At 43.6% G+C, this 18,161-nt stretch overlaps 1 protein-coding gene across 5 annotated transcripts in view; it reads right to left on the bottom strand.

The window, feature by feature from the left end:
* xylb (xylulokinase homolog (H. influenzae)) overlaps positions 1-18,161 on the bottom strand; it is a 255,464-nt gene that overhangs the window by 29,388 nt on the left and 207,915 nt on the right. For 4 of the 5 annotated variants that reach the window (XM_069914852.1, XM_069914856.1, XM_069914853.1 and 1 more), the window contains 2 exons: positions 13,805-13,863; positions 1,732-1,819 (listed from right to left, as the gene is read on the bottom strand). In XM_069914852.1, the coding sequence (XP_069770953.1) occupies positions 1,732-1,819; positions 13,805-13,863 (147 nt within the window). The remainder of the gene's footprint in view (positions 1-1,731; positions 1,820-13,804; positions 13,864-18,161) is intronic. The other variant, XM_069914855.1, reaches the window with a different exon arrangement.

The raw sequence follows: 18,161 nt of genomic DNA, 5'->3' as shown, positions 1-18,161 counted from the left end.
CCTTGCTTTTAACTGGAATATATTTTGCTTAAAAAACTATTTGAAAGTGCTCCACTGTCCCTCAACTGTCCCTCCTATAGCCTGCATTCCCAGTCCACCCTGGCCAACTCCTCCATCATCCCCACTTGTTTTAGACCAAATTATTGTACCCTCCATTTGTATGATAAACTCATACTGTGATCACTCTTTCCAAGAGGATCCCTAACTACAAGATAGCTCATTTTATCTGTCTCATTGCACAGTACCAGATCCAAGATAGCATGTTTCCTTGTAGGTTCAGTAACATGCCGTTCAAGAAAGCCATCACTTATGCATTCTGTGAAGTCCTCCTCAAGGTTGCCTCAACCAACCTGATTCACCCAATCTATATTCATGTTAAAGTCTCCCCCGATAATTGTTGATCCATCCTAACATGCCTCCAATATTTCTTGGTTTTTTTGCCTGTGCCACTGTAATGTTATCATTGGGTTGCCTATACACAACACCCATTAGTGATTTTTTTCCCCTTTATTGTTCCTAATCTCAACCCAAATGGACTCAATATTTTGCTCCTTAGATCTTGCATCATCTCTCACTATTGCCCTGATTTCATCCTTGACTAAGAGCACTACCTCACCTCCCTTACCTGTCCGTCCTTCCTTCTTACCTTGGATATTTAATTCCCAATCCTCTCCCCTCTGCCACCACATTTCTGTAATGGCCACTAAATCATACCCCAGTACTGATTTATGCCATAAGCTCACTGACATTGTTTCGAATACTACGGGCATTGTGGTTTTAAAATCCAGTAATCTTTGCCTCTTTTGCACGACTATTATCCCCTCTTACTTTTCTCTTTTTTAAACTTCTGCTTTTATTTTTTTCTATCCTCTTCTCTTTTACTTCATCCAACCCTCTCCAATCTGTTGAATCCACCCCCCCCCCTTACTATTTAGTTTAAAGCCCTGTCCACAGTCCAAGTTTATGCAAATCGCCAGGATCCAGGTCCCATCATGGTTCAGATGGAGTCCGTCCCTTCTATCACTTGGAAATTCATAGGACAACTCTTAAATTTAACAAGCATGTAAAGCCTTCAAAAAACATCAGTTGATCATGTGAAATACTGCATAACTGGAGGAAAAACCCAACACCCAACCCTCACCCACCAATTTTCCCCTGCAACCGCTGCAACCATGTCTGCCTGTCCCGCATCGGACTTGTCAGCCACCAACGAGCCTGCAGCTGACATGGACATTACCCCTCCATAAATCTTCGTCCGCGAAGCCAAGTCAAAGAAGAAGAAAGAAGAACTGAAGAAATAGAAGCAAAAATAGACCATTCAGTCCCCTGTTCCTGCCTCACCAGTCAACAAGATCATGGCCTAAATCAGCATTGATTACCTCAATATCTAAAAACCTACTGAAGCGTCTCAGAGAAATCTGACCAATTGAGTGAAACAAAAAGAGAAAGAAATATTAATTGGTCCAGATGAAGTTGGAAGGAAAGAGGTTTTTGCGACATATACCCATTAACCTTATGGTCTATTCTATGAAATTGTTACTGCATTGAGCAAAATATAGTTGAACAATGTACGATATATTGAACATTTATACTTTAATGAAATTAAAAGTGAAAGAAACGTGCTTATGTTATAATTTTAAATGTTTCATCTAACTGAAATAAATCCTAAATATGTTATTATTTTACAGAGCTTAACCAATTTTCTTGAGCTCATGCTTAGATTCTACGTACCATGTTTTGCTCTGTAAGCACATCCCAGGCAAGCTGAATTGGCTGTGTCTATGGTGTACACTGGGGCATTGAACACATCTGCCAAAACCTGCAGAAAAACCAACAAACAGGTGGTGACTACGTATCCTCTGTTATTCTGTTCAATGGAGCAATCCTGCAGAAGGTACTGGCGCCACACACGATCACACCTGAGACCTTGGCTGCATAGGGCAAGAGGTGTTTTGTGAAGTGGAATGGAATTAGACGATCCTTTGAGGAATGAATCATAAGAACTTCAGGGAAAAAACACACATGCACAGGTTTTGTATCATTCAAATAATTAATCAGAGCAGAAAACATGTTTGCTTTAATTGTGTAGGAAAACACTACCCATAAATATATGGTGCCAACAGTGAAATCAGTGAGAGGGAAGGGAAATTATTGCAGAGCTCTGAAACGTGGAGACATCTGGCTGTTCTACTGCAAAAGGCACGTATGTAGATCGAGAAAGTAATTATAATAACTAACACAGGGTCATTATTCATTGCTCAAGGCACTGAATGCAAAAGTAAATGATTTATGATTAAAATCTGTGGAGTATTGATAAGACTTCATCTGGAGCACAGGTACTCCTCGACTTACGACCTATGTGTCTTAAGTCCATCTGAACATATGACTGAAATTTTTTTTTAAATAAAAAATATAAAATTTACACAGGTTATGTTGTATTTGACAAACTATAACAGGGATACAGGGCATGTAAGAGCCTTGTTAATCAGTGTCCTGGGGTCCATAGGCTGGGGACAGCCATCTTGATTCCTGTGCGCATATGCGAGACTTCGGTTGACGCATGCGCAGTGGGTTCATGTATTGGAGTTTGATTGGTGCATGCGCGAGAGTTAAGGGCACAAATTCAATATCGTTAAGGCAAAATAAAGGTTTGATTAAAAAGTTTGTTTTAAGACTATGGTACTCCAGGCACGTGGGCAAAATTCTGACTTGTGTCCATTCTGAGATACAACTGATCCTTTGGTCCTAATTACAGTCATATGTTGGGGAGTACCTGTATTGGTCTCTTGACCAAAGGAAGGATGTTAGTACTTTGGAAGCTGTTCAGAGACTGTTTGCCAGACTGATACTTGAAATGAATGGTTGGACAGGCTATACTATAGACTTGCATTCCCTGGAACTGAGAAGAGTGAAAGTTGACTTCTCCAAAACATATAAAATCCAGAGGGGGCTTGGGAGCATAAAAGGCAAAGGTTCCATTATTGTCACATTTAGAATGTAACATACATGAAATTCTTTAACTTTGTCTACTGTAAGGAAGACAGAGAGTTGCCACTTTGTCCAGCCCCCCTCACAGAATTGAGGCCCCAGTGAGGAACAAACTCAACCCCTGGTTTACAAGACCAGTGTTCTAACCACTGAGCTATTACAGCCTCTAGTTTATTGTCATATGCATAAGTACAATGTACAAATGCACTGAAATTCTTTCTTGTTCTTGTGGAGCTAAGGAAGACCACTTAAAAAATAAGACATTTAAGACAGAAATGAAACAAATCTTTTTTTTTCCATGGGGTACAGGTTTTAGGAACTCTCCTCTTCATACCACAGTGAAGGGAAAGTTTGAACATTTTTAAGGCCAATGGGTGGCCGATAAGAAAGGAGATGAAAAGTTAATGCAGTAGGCAGAAACACAGAGTTGAAGTGACATTCAGAGCAGTCACAATTTCATTAAATGATGAATTTGCATTTCACTGTAATAAGTAAATTATTCTCAGTTTATCTATGGGAAGAGAGTAAGGAAAATTAATGGAGTATTGAGGAAAATAGTTTAGAATGAGAAACAATGCAATGGGTTTCCAAGCAAAGTTACAAGCATGGGAGAGCATGTAAAATATCTTAAAGTGTGCTGAATAATGGAGCAAAATTATGGCCTGTAGAATTATTAGGAGCCAAAAGGGGAAGTGCCAGATGCTACTGGAGTCCAGACATAAACTTCTGGACTGGCAGCCAGAGTTTCCATTCTTCAGTTCTTCAATGGTACACAGCCACAATGCTACTCAATATTGGTAGCCATGTTGTCAACAAACCAGAGTTCGAAGATTTAGCATTTACTCCGTGTGTTTTCTCAAATACTACTGTTTTTATGAACAAAGCATTAAAAAAGACTTGAGCACCAAGTTGATTTTATTTTTGACTGCATGCCAATCAAGCATGTTGCAGTGTTTTCTGATGTTTTAGATGCTTTGCCATACAAGTTCTTGCTTATCTTCTGTTTTGGAAGTTTGGAATCTTTATCTGAAGATGCAACTACTAAATATCATGATACCAATAAAAATAATTTAAACCCATGTCAACTGATTCTAGAGAGAAGGATGATACTTGAGCAAACTTGATTCTCTGAGAAGGTGATAGACATAGCATATGAAATTCATCTGGAAAGTCTTTGGCAAGAGAATGGAATTAGAGCAGAGGACAGCAAATTACTTTTTGATGGACAAGGTTTCCATTAGGTAGGCAACTTAATTTTATTCCATTTTGTAAATGTTTTCTGTCCACTGTATGCACTAAAAATTTGAAGGAATAGCATTTGTAAAATAAGGCAGAGTAAATAATTCTGAGGACAGAAATGAGTCGAAACAACATTCTCCTCAGAGAATCGACTTTGGGCACATAGTGTTGTTAAGAAAGTTTTTGGTGTGTTGGCCTTCCTTGAACATAATTGAGTGCAAGAGCCATGAGGTAATGTTGCAGCTAGAAAAGACCTTAGTAAGACCCTACTTGGAATATTGTATTCAGTTCTGGTCACCTCACTCCAGGAAGGATACTAATGAGGATGCGGAGGAGATTTACAAGGATTCTACCTGGACATGCCTTATGAAGGTAGTCTTTTAAAAATATTTCATTTAAGTTTTAAGAAAATACAAACTATGAGACTCAACTAATATAACAATAATACATTGAATATAGTCATAGAAAATATTCATAAGGTCTTAAAAAAGGAGAGTCCCTCTTCTCCCAGAGCCCCCTCCCCAGATTCGAAACAACAGGGAATAAGGGGATATAAAAAGAAAGTAGAAAAAAGGGCAACAGGAATAAGGTTCAACATTTCAGAGTCAAATGATTTTAAAAGTATTACATTTCTAATAGGAGTTACTAGTTTTCAAATATCAAAATACAATATGGGCATTTAAGTAATCTAAATATGGTTGCCAAATTTCAATGAACATACTCTATCTATTCCGAAGATTATGTACTCTTCTCAAGAATACAACTTTGCACCTCCATGTTCCAACGATCAATGTGAAGTAGGGAATCGGATTTCCATGTTACCACTAGACATTTCCTGGCCTTCAGAGGCCCTTTGTAAGGCACTGCGGGGGGGGTAACTGGTTTGCCCCGTCTTACAAAGACAAAGTCCGCGGCTTTGAATTCTTGTGGGACCTGGCTGGTTGGTGTCCCGAGGGTGGTGCTAGGAGGAGGATGTGGGTAGGCGGTGAGGTTCTTCAGTTGCTGTAGGACGTCCAGGGCATTCGGTGGTGGTTCTGTGGAGCTGAAATGGACGCCGCCTGGGATCGAGAGTGGTGGGTCATTTCCACCGGTGAGGTGGGGAGGCCCTCTTTAGGCGCTGTGCGGATGCCCAGCAGGACCCATGGGAGTTCATCCATCCAGCTGGCTCCATGCAGCCGAGATTTGAGGGCTGCTTTTAGATGGCAGTGAAAGTGTTCTACCTGCCCATTGGATTGGGGGTGGTAGGTGGTTGTGTGGTGTAGATGGCTGCCACAGAATTTGGCTATGGTTGCCCAGAGGGAAGAGATAAACTGGGCTCCCTGGTCTGAAGTTATGTGGGAAGGGACTGTAATGGAGGATTAAAACCATGTACTCAGATGCTTTTTGCTTATGTGGAACTGACGACACTGGGTCCACACGCAGGTCACCTTACTTTCAGAACTAGCAGATGTAATTAAACTCAGCCATGGGGACTTATCTGAAGATACACTTTGAAATGGAATTCCACCGTGAGGCCCAGGGAAAGCAGTTGTCAAATACGACACTCTGAAATTGACGTATTGGTCACAACCTGTCTTGCTCAAGAAGTTTTAATGAGTCCTTGTATCTACGAGATAAACCAGGATATCATAGCATCCTGCTCCATAATAATTAATCTTCTAAATTGTAGAATAGTATGCTCAGCTTTGATTTTGACTGACAAATGTTAGAGGGAGTGGGTGCATGATTAATTGTTTTTGGGGTATAAAAGTCTGTGGTCCTGCTGCTGAAGTTTAGACTCTCCGAGGGGTGGGAACACCCCTTGTCAAGAAGGAAGAACAGCCAGAGTCCGAGCAACGTCCCGGTCGGGGGAGGTGGAGAAGCTGCTACCAGCGCCCTGACAACCTACTACAAGTGTGCAGTTGTTGCCTCGCTTCGGCAGTTGGGACCAGTCCAAGCGTTGATAAGTATAGTTGGGAAGGGCTTGCATATTGTAGTGTGAAATCAGCTTTTGAATTAGTAATAAACATTTGTATAAACTGAACTGCTCTGGGTGTGTGTGTCTATTTTCTTTCGGTAGCTAAAACACTGTGACCAATCTAAAATGAACAAAATGAGAGGTATAAGTTTACCCAAGACAATTGGCGCTGCGAGCAGGATTGGTCTCAAGATGTTTCGCCGAAAGAAAGAGGTGAGCCCTGAGCAGTTCTTGATTCCTGGATGGACTTCCAAAGACGATGGGTTTGGCATGTTGGCCAATACCCTGTCTTTGTTGGGACCACCCATTAGTTGGGATGAGAAGTTAGACTCATCAAGTGCACCTCTGGGAGAGCGGGTTGCCACTCTCCTTCGAGAAAGTAAATTTCCTGATAAAAAGGGAATGCTGACGAATGGTTTTTGGTTGCTGGCCACAGCATTACGCCACTCCGTTCAGCGTGAAGCAGAATTAATTCAAAGAGAAGTAGAATCTCAGTGCAAAAGAAAGCAATTAGAGGAGGAGCTAGAAGTCCTGCGACAATGCTGTTCCATGATGAGCGAGATTGTTCGTACCAGTCAGGACAGAGCCAAAGAATGGGAAGATAAGCATGTCCAAATGATTTGCCGTAATATTAAACTCCGGCAGCAGCTCTGTGCAGATAAGGAAAGGCATGGAGTAGAACCCGATCCATATCGTATTCATGCCATGATAAGGAATGGTGATGATCCTGATGTAATTGAGGATTGGGATGGGAATATCTGGAATGACAATGGTAATAATGCAGATACTCCTCAGCATGTGTCTAACATACTACCCTCTCCATCTGCTGTTCATGCCCGCCCTATAAGGCAGCAGATTTCCCAAACAGACAGAAGGGGGGATGATGTAAGGGTAGAGATGGAAGGGATAGATACCCCGGTTTCCCATGTGGACCCAGGGGAAAATACCCAAACCCCTGCTTATGCTCTATGGCCTACTCCCTCTGTTGGATGGCCTCCACCTCCTCCCCTAGACTGGGTGGAGGACCCTGTGAGCCAAAGTGGGAACAGGGGTCGGAAGGAGTCAATGATCCGTGATTTCTCTGTAAAAGAGCTGGCTGCCATTGGAGATCGATTTAGGCAAAAAGCAGGGGAACATCATCCCCAGCTGCTGGGTCCTCCCGGCCCAGCTGTGCCTTCTGCTCCCACTGCTGCTTCTATCGAGTCAGCTTCTCCTGCCCAAGTCACCCGTGATGAGGTACAACAATGGGTTAAACAGGCTCTTAAGGATAACAATAGCATGTGGTCCTGGAAACCCCCGAACCCTTCTGAAGCCTGAAGGTGTGGGCAGGATTCCCGTGTCTATTCCATCGAGACACGGCGCACACACGGGGATCCGCGGCCCTACATACCATTTGATTTATCGTTATGATGTTCCAGAGGAGATTCACTCTGATAATGGCTCGCACTTCTCCGGGAAAGCAATCTGTGATTGGGCAAATGACAACGGTATTTTATGGGTCCACCATATTCCTTATTACCCGCAGGCTGCCGGGTTAGTTGAACAAATGAACGGCTTACTGAAGGAACAAATTCATTTGTTAACATCACTGGGGACCCAGAGGGGATGGTGCCATGTGCTGCAGCAGGCAGTCGACAATTTGAATCATCGCCCTTTAAAAGGAGGTACACCTTTCCACCGACTTCTTCACGCTCCTGAATTACAGCCTATTCCAGAGGAATAACAGTCAATGCCCCCCATCCCCGAACTAGAGAATGTTGGACAAAAGGTATGGGTGGCACCACCAGGTAGTGGCCCTCCTGTAAAAGGGGAAATAGTGACACCTGCCCAGGGTAACACTCGGTGGGTAGCTATTGAGGGACAGGATGATTTAGTCTGTTTAAACACTGAACGCTTATGGTATCGTGAGTGACATGTGTCAGGCTTCTTTGTTCCAGGTTCTCCATTTTACACTCCTGGTGATCTGGCTTAACAGCTGCTTTGATGCCAGCAATTGGATTTGTAATGTCGAGGACGTTCCAAGGGAGTTCCCAGTGGGAAACACGATCCGATGCATTACACCAAGGAAGTCCTCGGTCACCAGCCTCAAGTGCAGCTTATATAAATATGTTATTGTTCAGCATGTTTCAAAATCTGTTCGTGAGCTCCAGTATCTGGGTATTGTGGCCAACAAGGATAATTTGAGCCTAACTGCTACATTTGGGGGAGTGGGCCACACTATCCTCCGTTGGTTGCTCGCGTCATTGCTTATCTTTGTAATTGTTGTTTTGATTTCTCTTTTTTCGCTCCCTCTGTACTCAAATACTGGTTAGGCCTCGCAAATGACAGATTGTGACCAAGGGGTGGAATGTAATGGAGGATTAAAACCATGTACTCAGATGCTTTTTGCTTATGTGGAACTGACGACACTGGGTCCACACGCAGGTCACCTTACTTTCAGAACTAGCAGATGTAATTAAACTCAGCCATGGGGACTTATCTGAAGATACACTTTGAAATGGAATTCCACCGTGAGGCCCAGGGAAAGCAGTTGTCAAATACGACACTCTGAAATTGACGTATTGGTCACAACCTGTCTTGCTCAAGAAGTTTTAATGAGTCCTTGTATCTACGAGATAAACCAGGATATCATAGCATCCTGCTCCATAATAATTAATCTTCTAAATTGTAGAATAGTATGCTCAGCTTTGATTTTGACTGACAAATGTTAGAGGGAGTGGGTGCATGATTAATTGTTTTTGGGGTATAAAAGTCTGTGGTCCTGCTGCTGAAGTTTAGACTCTCCGAGGGGTGGGAACACCCCTTGTCAAGAAGGAAGAACAGCCAGAGTCCGAGCAACGTCCCGGTCGGGGGAGGTGGAGAAGCTGCTACCAGCGCCCTGACAACCTACTACAAGTGTGCAGTTGTTGCCTCGCTTCGGCAGTTGGGACCAGTCCAAGCGTTGATAAGTATAGTTGGGAAGGGCTTGCATATTGTAGTGTGAAATCAGCTTTTGAATTAGTAATAAACATTTGTATAAACTGAACTGCTCTGGGTGTGTGTGTCTATTTTCTTTCGGTAGCTAAAACACTGTGACCAATCTAAAATGAACAAAATGAGAGGTATAAGTTTACCCAAGACAGGGACACCAAAACGGGTGACCCACTATGAGGTAAAAGCTCTCACACAGGTCTCCATGTCACAGGCCAACGTGTAAAGTGGTTAACCACAGTGAAAAGCTACCTCAACCCCTGGCTGATCGGTAGGGGCCCTACAATATCCACGTACGCGTGGTTGAACCTGTCTGCTGCGGGTGGGAAACGTTGCACTGGGCCATTAGTGTGCTGATGGACCTTCGCTCGCTGGCATTGTACACAGGTTTTTGCCCAAAGTGAAACCACGCCGAAGCCTGTGCCATACGAACCTGTCCGAAATGAGGTGGACTGTTGACCAGATGGAAGGATGAGAGAGTCCATGCACTTGATTGAATACCTGCTGTCTCCAGGTCGCGGGCAGGATTGGCCTGGGGTGGCCTGTAGACATATTGGGCCTTCTGGGTCTGGCACAAACTCCTCAATTTGTAGGCTAGTGATAGTGGTGTGGTATGCCTGTGTATCGGCATCTTCAGCCTGATGAGCTGAGCTGTGTCGATGCTACCCATCACCTCGGAGATCGTTGGCCTGGACAGTGCATCTGCTACCACATTGGACTTGCCCGCTATGTGGCAGATGTCCGGTGTAAATTCGGAGATGTACAAAAGGTGCCATTGTTGCTTCGCCAACCAGGGGTCTGAGACTTCACCCAGTGCCTGCACCAGCAGCTTATAGTCCGTATAGGCCGTGAACACTCAGCCTTCAAGGATGTACCAGAAGTGGCGTATGCCCAGGTACATTGCCAGCAGTTCGCAATCAAAAGATTGGGTGATCAGAGGTGTTTGCTGAAGAGAGTGCCCGCCACTGGTGATCCACCCACTTTTGCAGCTCTGTGCCACTGCCCGGTCTGAGGCATCTGCCATTAACGACAGGGGTAAATCTAGATTCGGGTGTGCCAGGAACGTGGCAATGCTGTTTTGGTCTCCTCGAATGCCTGGAGTGCCTCTGCAGACCAGCTGGGGTCCTTGATACCTGCATTAAAGAGGTTGAAGAGAAGCCACATGGTGGCTGCTGCTCCTGGGAGGAAGCGATGATTGAAATTCACCATCCCAAGGAATTCCTACAGGCTTTTGAGGGTTTTGGGCCTGGGAGAGTTCCAAATGGCCTTGACCTTGTCAGGCAAAAGTGTTGCTCCTCCGTTGGAGATGCAGTGCTTGGAGGGGTTGATGGTTAGCTGGAAAGTCTGCAGCCGGGCAAATAGGCATTTTAAATGTCCTTCCTGGGTCCTGGCGTATGGACTGCCAATGAGGAAATCCCCTCCAGATCTCTTGCCACTATATCCATGAGGCGCTGGAATGTTTTGGCTACATTTTTCAGCCCAAATGGCATTCTCAGGAACTTGAAGAGGCCAAACGGGGTGATTATGGCCGTCTTCTGGATGTTGCCCTGGGATCTGGTGGTAGCACTTCACCAGGTCAACTTTGGAAAAAATCTGGGGACCTTGGAGTCGTGCGGCAAAGTCCTGTATGTGCTGGATGGGGTATCTGTCCAGTACCATTGCATCATTGAGCCTGAAGGAGTCTCCACAGGGACGCCAGCCACCAGAGTTCTTTCGGACCACATGTAGTGATGAAGCCCTCGGGCTGTTGGAAAGGCGGATGATTCCCAATTCCTCCATTGTGGCAAACTTGGCCTTGGCTTGGAGGAGCTCATCTTGGGGTAGTCGCCGCACCCACACGTACACGGGTGGTCCGGTGGTGATGCTGGTTCTGCATCGTGGATGTTGTGGGCCAGTAGATCGAAGACGTTGGTGAGCAGTGCGGTGTACTCGCATTGTTTGAGAGCATGGACTCCTAAAGGCCAGAAAGTGCATTGGCATAGTGTGAGGGGGAAAGCCTGGAAGGTGGTGGCATTAACCAGCCAGCATTGGTTGAGGTCGACCAGGAGTTCGATCGCCCGGAAGAAATCTACTCCTAGAAGGGCCTGGCCTACAGAGGCAATGGTACAGTCCCATCTGAAAACGGCATTCCCGGTATGAATGGTCAAGCAACGTGTCCCATAGGTGGGGATGGTTGAACCGTTGGCAGCTAGGGGTAGGCCTCTGGCATAGTTCTTCCTCTCAAAGAAAATGGGTGGAACTAGGCTGATTTCAGCACTAGTGTCTCTCAGGAATTGCCACTGGGTCTTCCGGTCGCAAAGGTAAAACAGGCCTTTTCTGGTGCCAACCACCAAGGCAACTAACAGCGGCCAGCTTGCTTGTTTCCCTGAATTGGACTGGGTTTGCTGCCTGAAAAGGTGCAGGGCGGTATGTACCACCAGGCACTGCATCCCCACCGACAGCAGTACCCTGCTGTTTTGTCGCTGTGGTCACCTCATTGTAGCTGGATTGCCGCGATGGCTGCCATGGGGGTGCACGAAGTGGCCGAAGTTTGTCCTGTTGCTCCCACTGCGCAAATGGGCTGCAAGTGGATGGAGTCAGGTTGCAGAGTGCGAAAGAGCCAGTCTGCTTCTCTCGCACATGGTGTGGTTCAGCAAAGTCCATGTTGGAGATGGAGGTGGCAGCATGGACCAGCAACTTGGAAAGGAACAGGGCCTCAAACAGGAAGCATTTTGTGTGTCCGTCTGCAAGGGCCACTAGTTCCTGCATCAGTTCTGAGAGGTTGCAATCACCTAGGCCCTGCGTGTTAAGCATGTGAATGATCCGTTCGTGCCGGCTAAGTTCAAATGACTCGAGCAAAACCTGCTTAAACATTGTGTACTTGCCGTCCACATGTGGGTTGTTGATAAACGGAGCGACTTTTGCTGCTGTAGCGAGATCCAGGGTGCTGACCACATGCCAGAACTTCATGTCCTCAGCTGTTATTCCTCACAGAGCAAACTGTGATTCTGCAAGTTCATGGCGTGGCTGGTTTGCCCAGAATGGCAGCAAGTGGACGCTTAAGGCGTAATTCACCTTACTGTGTGTTGTGGGTTCTAAAAACATTAGAACCTGTTCGGGGTCACCACTGTAACTCTGCTAAAGGCAGAGCAGCTGAAATAAATGCTGCCTGCACCAAGCAAGTAAACCAGTAACTGCCATTTATTCAAACCACGCACATTCCCTTTGAAGGGAGGTGACAGGTTCATGGGAGTGATGTCATAATGGTGCTGTGTGGTCTGGCCGTTCCCCTGGCAACATGCTCCTGCAGCCTGGAACTTCTGCGCAGTGGGGGAAAAGCCTCTGTGCCCTGCTGCACTGGCTATTCACTACGGTGATTCGGCCCATCATGTCCCGGCCTGCTACAATATACCTTTTTTTAGAAAAAAAACTTTAATAATACAAAAAAAAGAAGAAAATAGTAAAGGAGAAAAACTCAACCCCCTGACCTGACCACATTGCTAGATGCTGTATATGATTAGTATTAAAAGAAAAACAAAGGTAGAAAAAAAAATTAATATAGTAAATGTGGAAAAGGTACAAGTCACATAATTTAATTACCTTGAAGTAAAATTATAAAGTAAGATAGTGAGTCAAAAATGACTTCCATAACTTCTGGTATCTTATATCTGAATTATTAATTAAATGACGAATCTTTTCCATATTAAAACAGGACATGATGTCACGCAACTGCTGTTCATGAGTAGGTGGGGCAGCATCCATCCGTGCCTTTTTAAAGTCAATTAACCATTTAGAACATGGCTTTTTTTTTCTTAAAGTACCTCTTCAGATGCAACAAGTAAGAATTTAAGTGCATATGTAAAGTGTACAATGTATATGACAATAAATTTTATCATCACCAGTGGGCAGCGACTTGGGTTCAAATCTGTCACTGTACGGAGTTTCACCTTGTGGGATTCCTTCAGGTATCCACATTCCAAAGGCATACTGGTTAATTGATCATTTGTGTGTAGTTGGGCATCACAGGCTCATGGGTTGGAGGGGCCTATTACCATGTTGTGCTTCTATATTTAAAGGTATTATCATTATCATTTAGCTCTGAAAATAAAGTTGGATAGTGGAGGTGAGATAAGGGAGTTGGGAGACAGATGGATTTTATGGCTGTCAATCGTAAGTTTGGCTTCTGCCGAACTGTGTGTGTAGGCAGAGGGGCATAGAAAGGAAGTTTTATATGAATGAACGTCTGGTGGCACCGAGGCTGTTCTACATTACTTGTCAATTGTATTTGCTTTGCTGTTGGAAATGATGTGAGGAGACTCTGGAACTCTAGTTGCCCAATTTCCTCTCAACTGGCATAGAATAGTGGTGTTTGTAGACGCTGGGATTGTAGTGCAATACACAAAAGTGCAGGAGAAATTCAGCAGGTTACTCAGCACCTAAAGGAAGCAGAGTGGAGCATGGCCTGCTGAGTTTCTCCAGCACTTTTATGTATTGGTATAGTGTAGTGAATACCTATTGTACTAATGTGGGCTAGCAGTCTGGTATAGTAGGTTAATGAAATGTTCTGTCCCCCAAGAGTTAGTCAGCTGAATCCAAAAGTTCTCAAGCAAGGGAATGACCATCCTAATCACAGGATGAAGCTATGTGATAGGCAATGGCTCTCCATCCTACCTGTAGTATATCTAGGTTTGTGGAAGCACCTCCAGTGGCCAGAACTCTGGTCCCTTTCACTGAAATAGAAATAAGAATTAGAATAGTTGTGTAAAAAAGATACAAAGCTGGTAATCTTACATCAAGTACCATGAATGATTTATTATGATCAAATGTTCTTGAATGAGATAATCCCTTCCAAACTTTTTCTTAGCTAGGGCAGGTCCAAAACATATGAATTAAGGATAAAAGTTTTACTTTTATCACATTGGGGGTTTATGTCTGAATAAAAATGAGACAATTTTAATTTTGACATATGTGGTTTATGAACCATTTTAAATTACAGCAGAAAATGCTGTGCACAAAGGGATGTAGTGTTAATCAGTTTAAAAATAGAATTCCAAACCTCATTGAACAGTGAAAGTTTCAAATCCTACTCCCAGGCATTCTTGATTTTAATTAACGGAGCTAGTCTTAAATCAGCCAATTTGTCATAAATAAGAGATATTAAGCCTTTATAGTTCAAAAAATGTATCAAGAATATTTGCCTTGGGATTCCCAGGAAAATCAGGAATCTGAGATTGAGCAAAATGTCTAATATGTAAATATCTAAAAAAAAGAGCTTTCGATAAGTTAAATTTTACCACCAATTATTCAACAGATGCAAAATTGTTGTCAATAAAAAAGTCTCAAAACATTTAATAGCCAATCTGTGCCAATCCTTGAAGGCAGAGTCTTGCAAAGAAGGTTGAAAGAGGTGATTGGATATAATAGGGATAGCAAGAGAAAAACTCTGTAATCAAAAAAGCCTTCTAAATTGTGCCCATATTCTCAAACTTATTGACCAGGTTGTCAGTTAGTTTGTATAAAGATGAGGATAAGGAAGGCCCTAGAACTGCCAACATGGAAATATTCTCAGTCAAGTTTGATCACAAGTGGAGCAGTCAATTTGGATATCAAATTGTAATAAAAGAATAAAGTTACGTATATTGACAGCCCAGGAATAAAATCTAAAGTTAGGAACTGCCAAACCTCCATTCCTTTTTAGATTTTTAAAAATGAACTTTATTCAAGTGTGTAAGAAGAAAAATAAGAGAGTAAAATGAATTTAAAAAAAAGATTTAGAAATAAAAATTGATAATAGATTGGAAAAGGTACAAAATTTTAGGTAAAATGTTCATTTTAATAGCATTAAATATGACTGCAATGGTATTATTAAATAGAATAATACCTAGTGTCGCCGAGAATGTTCTCCCAGAATCACAGTGCGGCTTTCGCGCAAACAGAGGAACTACTGACATGGTCTTTGCCCTCAGACAGCTCCAAGAAAAGTGCAGAGAACAAAACAAAGGGCTCTACATCACCTTTGTTGACTTCACCAAAGCCTTCGACACCGTGAACAGGAAAGGGCTTTGGCAAATACTAGAGCGCCTCGGATGCCCCCCAAAGTTCCTCAACATGGTTATCCAACTGCATGAAAACCAACAAGGTCGGGTCAGATACAGCAATGAGCTCTCTGAACCCTTCTCCATTAACAATGGCGTGAAGCAAGGCTGCGTTCTCGCACCAACCCTCTTTTCAATCTTCTTCAGCATGATGCTGAACCAAGCCATGAAAGACCTCAACAATGAAGATGCTGTTTACATCCGGTACTGCACGGATGGCAGTCTCTTCAATCTGAGACGCCTGCAAGCTCACACCAAGACACAAGAGCAACTTATCCATGAACTACTCTTTGCAGACGATGCCGCTTTAGTTGCCCATTCAGAGCCAGCTCTCCAGCGCATGACGTCCTGTTTTGCGGAAACTGCCAAAATGTTTGGCCTGGAAGTCAGCCTGAAGAAAACTGAGGTCCTCCATCAGCCAGCTCCCCACCATGACTACCAGGACCCCCACATCTCCATCGGGCATACAAAATTCAAAACGGTCAACCAGTTTACCTATCTCGGCTGCACCATTTCATCGGATGCAAGGATCGACAACGAGATAGACAACAGACTCGCCAAGGCAAATAGCGCCTTTGGAAGACTACACAAAAGAGTCTGGAAAAACAACCAACTGAAAAACTTCACAAAGATTAGTGTATACAGAGCCGTTGTCATACCCACACTCCTGTTCGGCTCCGAATCATGGGTCCTCTACCGGCATCACCTACGGCTCCTAGAACGCTTCCACCAGCGTTGTCTCCGCTCCATCCTCAACATTCATTGGAGTGACTTCATCCCTAACATCGAAGTACTCGAGATGGCAGAGGCCGACAGCATCGAATCCACGCTGCTGAAGATCCAACTACGCTGGGTAGGTCACATCTCCAGAATGGAGGACCATTGCCTTCCCAAGATCATGTTATATGGCGAGCTCGCCACTGGCCACCGTGACAGAGGTGCACCAAAGAAGAGATACAAGGACTGCCTAAAGAAATCTCTTGGTGCCTGCCACATTGACCACAGTGGGCTGATACCGCCTCAAACCGTGCATCTTGGCGCCTCACAGTTCAGCGGGCAGCAACCTCCTTTGAAGAAGACCGCAGAGCCCACCTCACTGACAAAAGACAAAGGAGGAAAAACCCAACACCCAGCCCCAACCAACCAATTTTCCCCTGCAACCGCCGCAACCGTGTCTGCCTGTCCCGCATCGGACTTGTCAGTCACAAACGAGCCTGCAGCTGACGTGGACATTTATCCCTCCATAAATCTTCGTCTGCAAAGCCAAGCCAAAGAAGAAGAAGAAGAAGAAGGAAAGAAATATGACTAATATAGAAATAGATAAAGGTGACCATCTCGTTAAGGATAATTTAACATGCTTAAATAAAAGAGAAAAAATCTCCTTAAAAAGATGTTTATAGCTCTTTGTGATTGTCGTACCACGTTAGTAAATTGATCCATCATAATCTTAAAAGGAAAATTTAAATACCTTGGTAAAGGACCATTTGAAGGTAAAAGTTCACTCTAATGCAGATTCAACTTATACCCTGAAAACTGACTAAATTGAGGTAGCGAAGATAGTATGAATGGTAAAGAAGTATCTGAATTAGAAATAAAAAGCAAAAGATCATCTGCATATAGGGAAAGTTTATGTCCAATGCCCTTCCTGGAAATCCCTGAAAAATCTCCTCACTCACAAAGGACAATTGCTAATAGTTCTAAAACCAAATCAAAAAGTAGTGGACTTAAATGACATCCCTGATGTACCCCGTTGGAGAGTGAAAGGTTTTGACTGTTGTAAATTAGTAAGAATTGAAGCAGTAGGACTTAAATATCATAATTAAATCCATTTAATAAAACATGGTCCAAAATTAAATTTTTCCAGGATCGCAAATAAATAACCCCACTCCACTCAGTCAAAAGCTTTCTCTGCATCTAGGGACATAAGGGACATTCAGGGACATAAGGGGGGGGGGTACATATAAAATGTTCAATAATTAACATATATTAAAATAATAATGATTTTTAATAAAACCAGTCTGATCTTCAGAAATAAGAGATAATCCCAAATGCAACTGCAGTTTTTATAATGGTGCAACCCATCCTCTTTTATACTCACTGTATTTGAATAAGACATCTATTAATTTCCAAGGCACAGATGGCAAAAGTAAGGCTTTAAAAGGTTTTGCCACATTCAATTTCATGAAACATAATCTGAGCTATGAACAAAGTTCAATGATATGTCTATAATGGACCGACCTATTCTGGACCTACAATTTTGGCCTCCTCATTAGTCAGGCAGGTGCAGCAGCGCCTTCCCTTCTGAAGGAGGTTAATGAGGGCAAGGCTGACAACATTTTATAGGAGCACAATTGAAAGTGTCCTGTCTGGCTGCATCATTGTGTGGGATGTAGCTACAAAGCATCGGACCAGAAATAAATGCAGAGGTTCATCAAAACAGGCAAGAAGATCACTTGGGTCTCCCTTTCCTCTACTGAAGACATTTACTGGGAGCATTGCTTAAATAGGGCTCAAAGAATTAAAGAAGATGCTTTTCATCCAGCACCCAGGATCTTGATCTACTATCAACAAGAAGGCTGGGATATTGATTCTTCCAAGCTGTGAGATTGATGAATGGAATCCTGTAACTGAGTAAATCATCCTAAAAGATTTAGATACAGGTATCCCCCACTTTTCGAAAGTTCGCTTTATGCCACTTCACTTTTAATAAAGACCTACATTTGTACCTTTTTCTCACTACCCGAAAGAAATCCAAAGAGGATTTTTGCTTTTATGAAAAAAGGTGAAAAGCGAAAAGAGCGCTCAGTGGGCTTCGGAAGAGTGTGGGGTGGTGGGATCTGAGAGGGGACTGATAGAGGGCTGTTATGTCTGAAGCCACATCTATTTGTCCATCAACATCGAGGCACTGCCCAGCCTCTCCAGCCTGCCAATCA

Source organism: Narcine bancroftii, chromosome 1 (genome assembly GCF_036971445.1).
Source record: "Narcine bancroftii isolate sNarBan1 chromosome 1, sNarBan1.hap1, whole genome shotgun sequence".
NCBI classification, from domain to species: domain Eukaryota; kingdom Metazoa; phylum Chordata; class Chondrichthyes; order Torpediniformes; family Narcinidae; genus Narcine; species Narcine bancroftii.
Note: the sequence above shows the minus strand (reverse complement) of the source record. Positions and strands in the feature narration are given on the sequence as shown.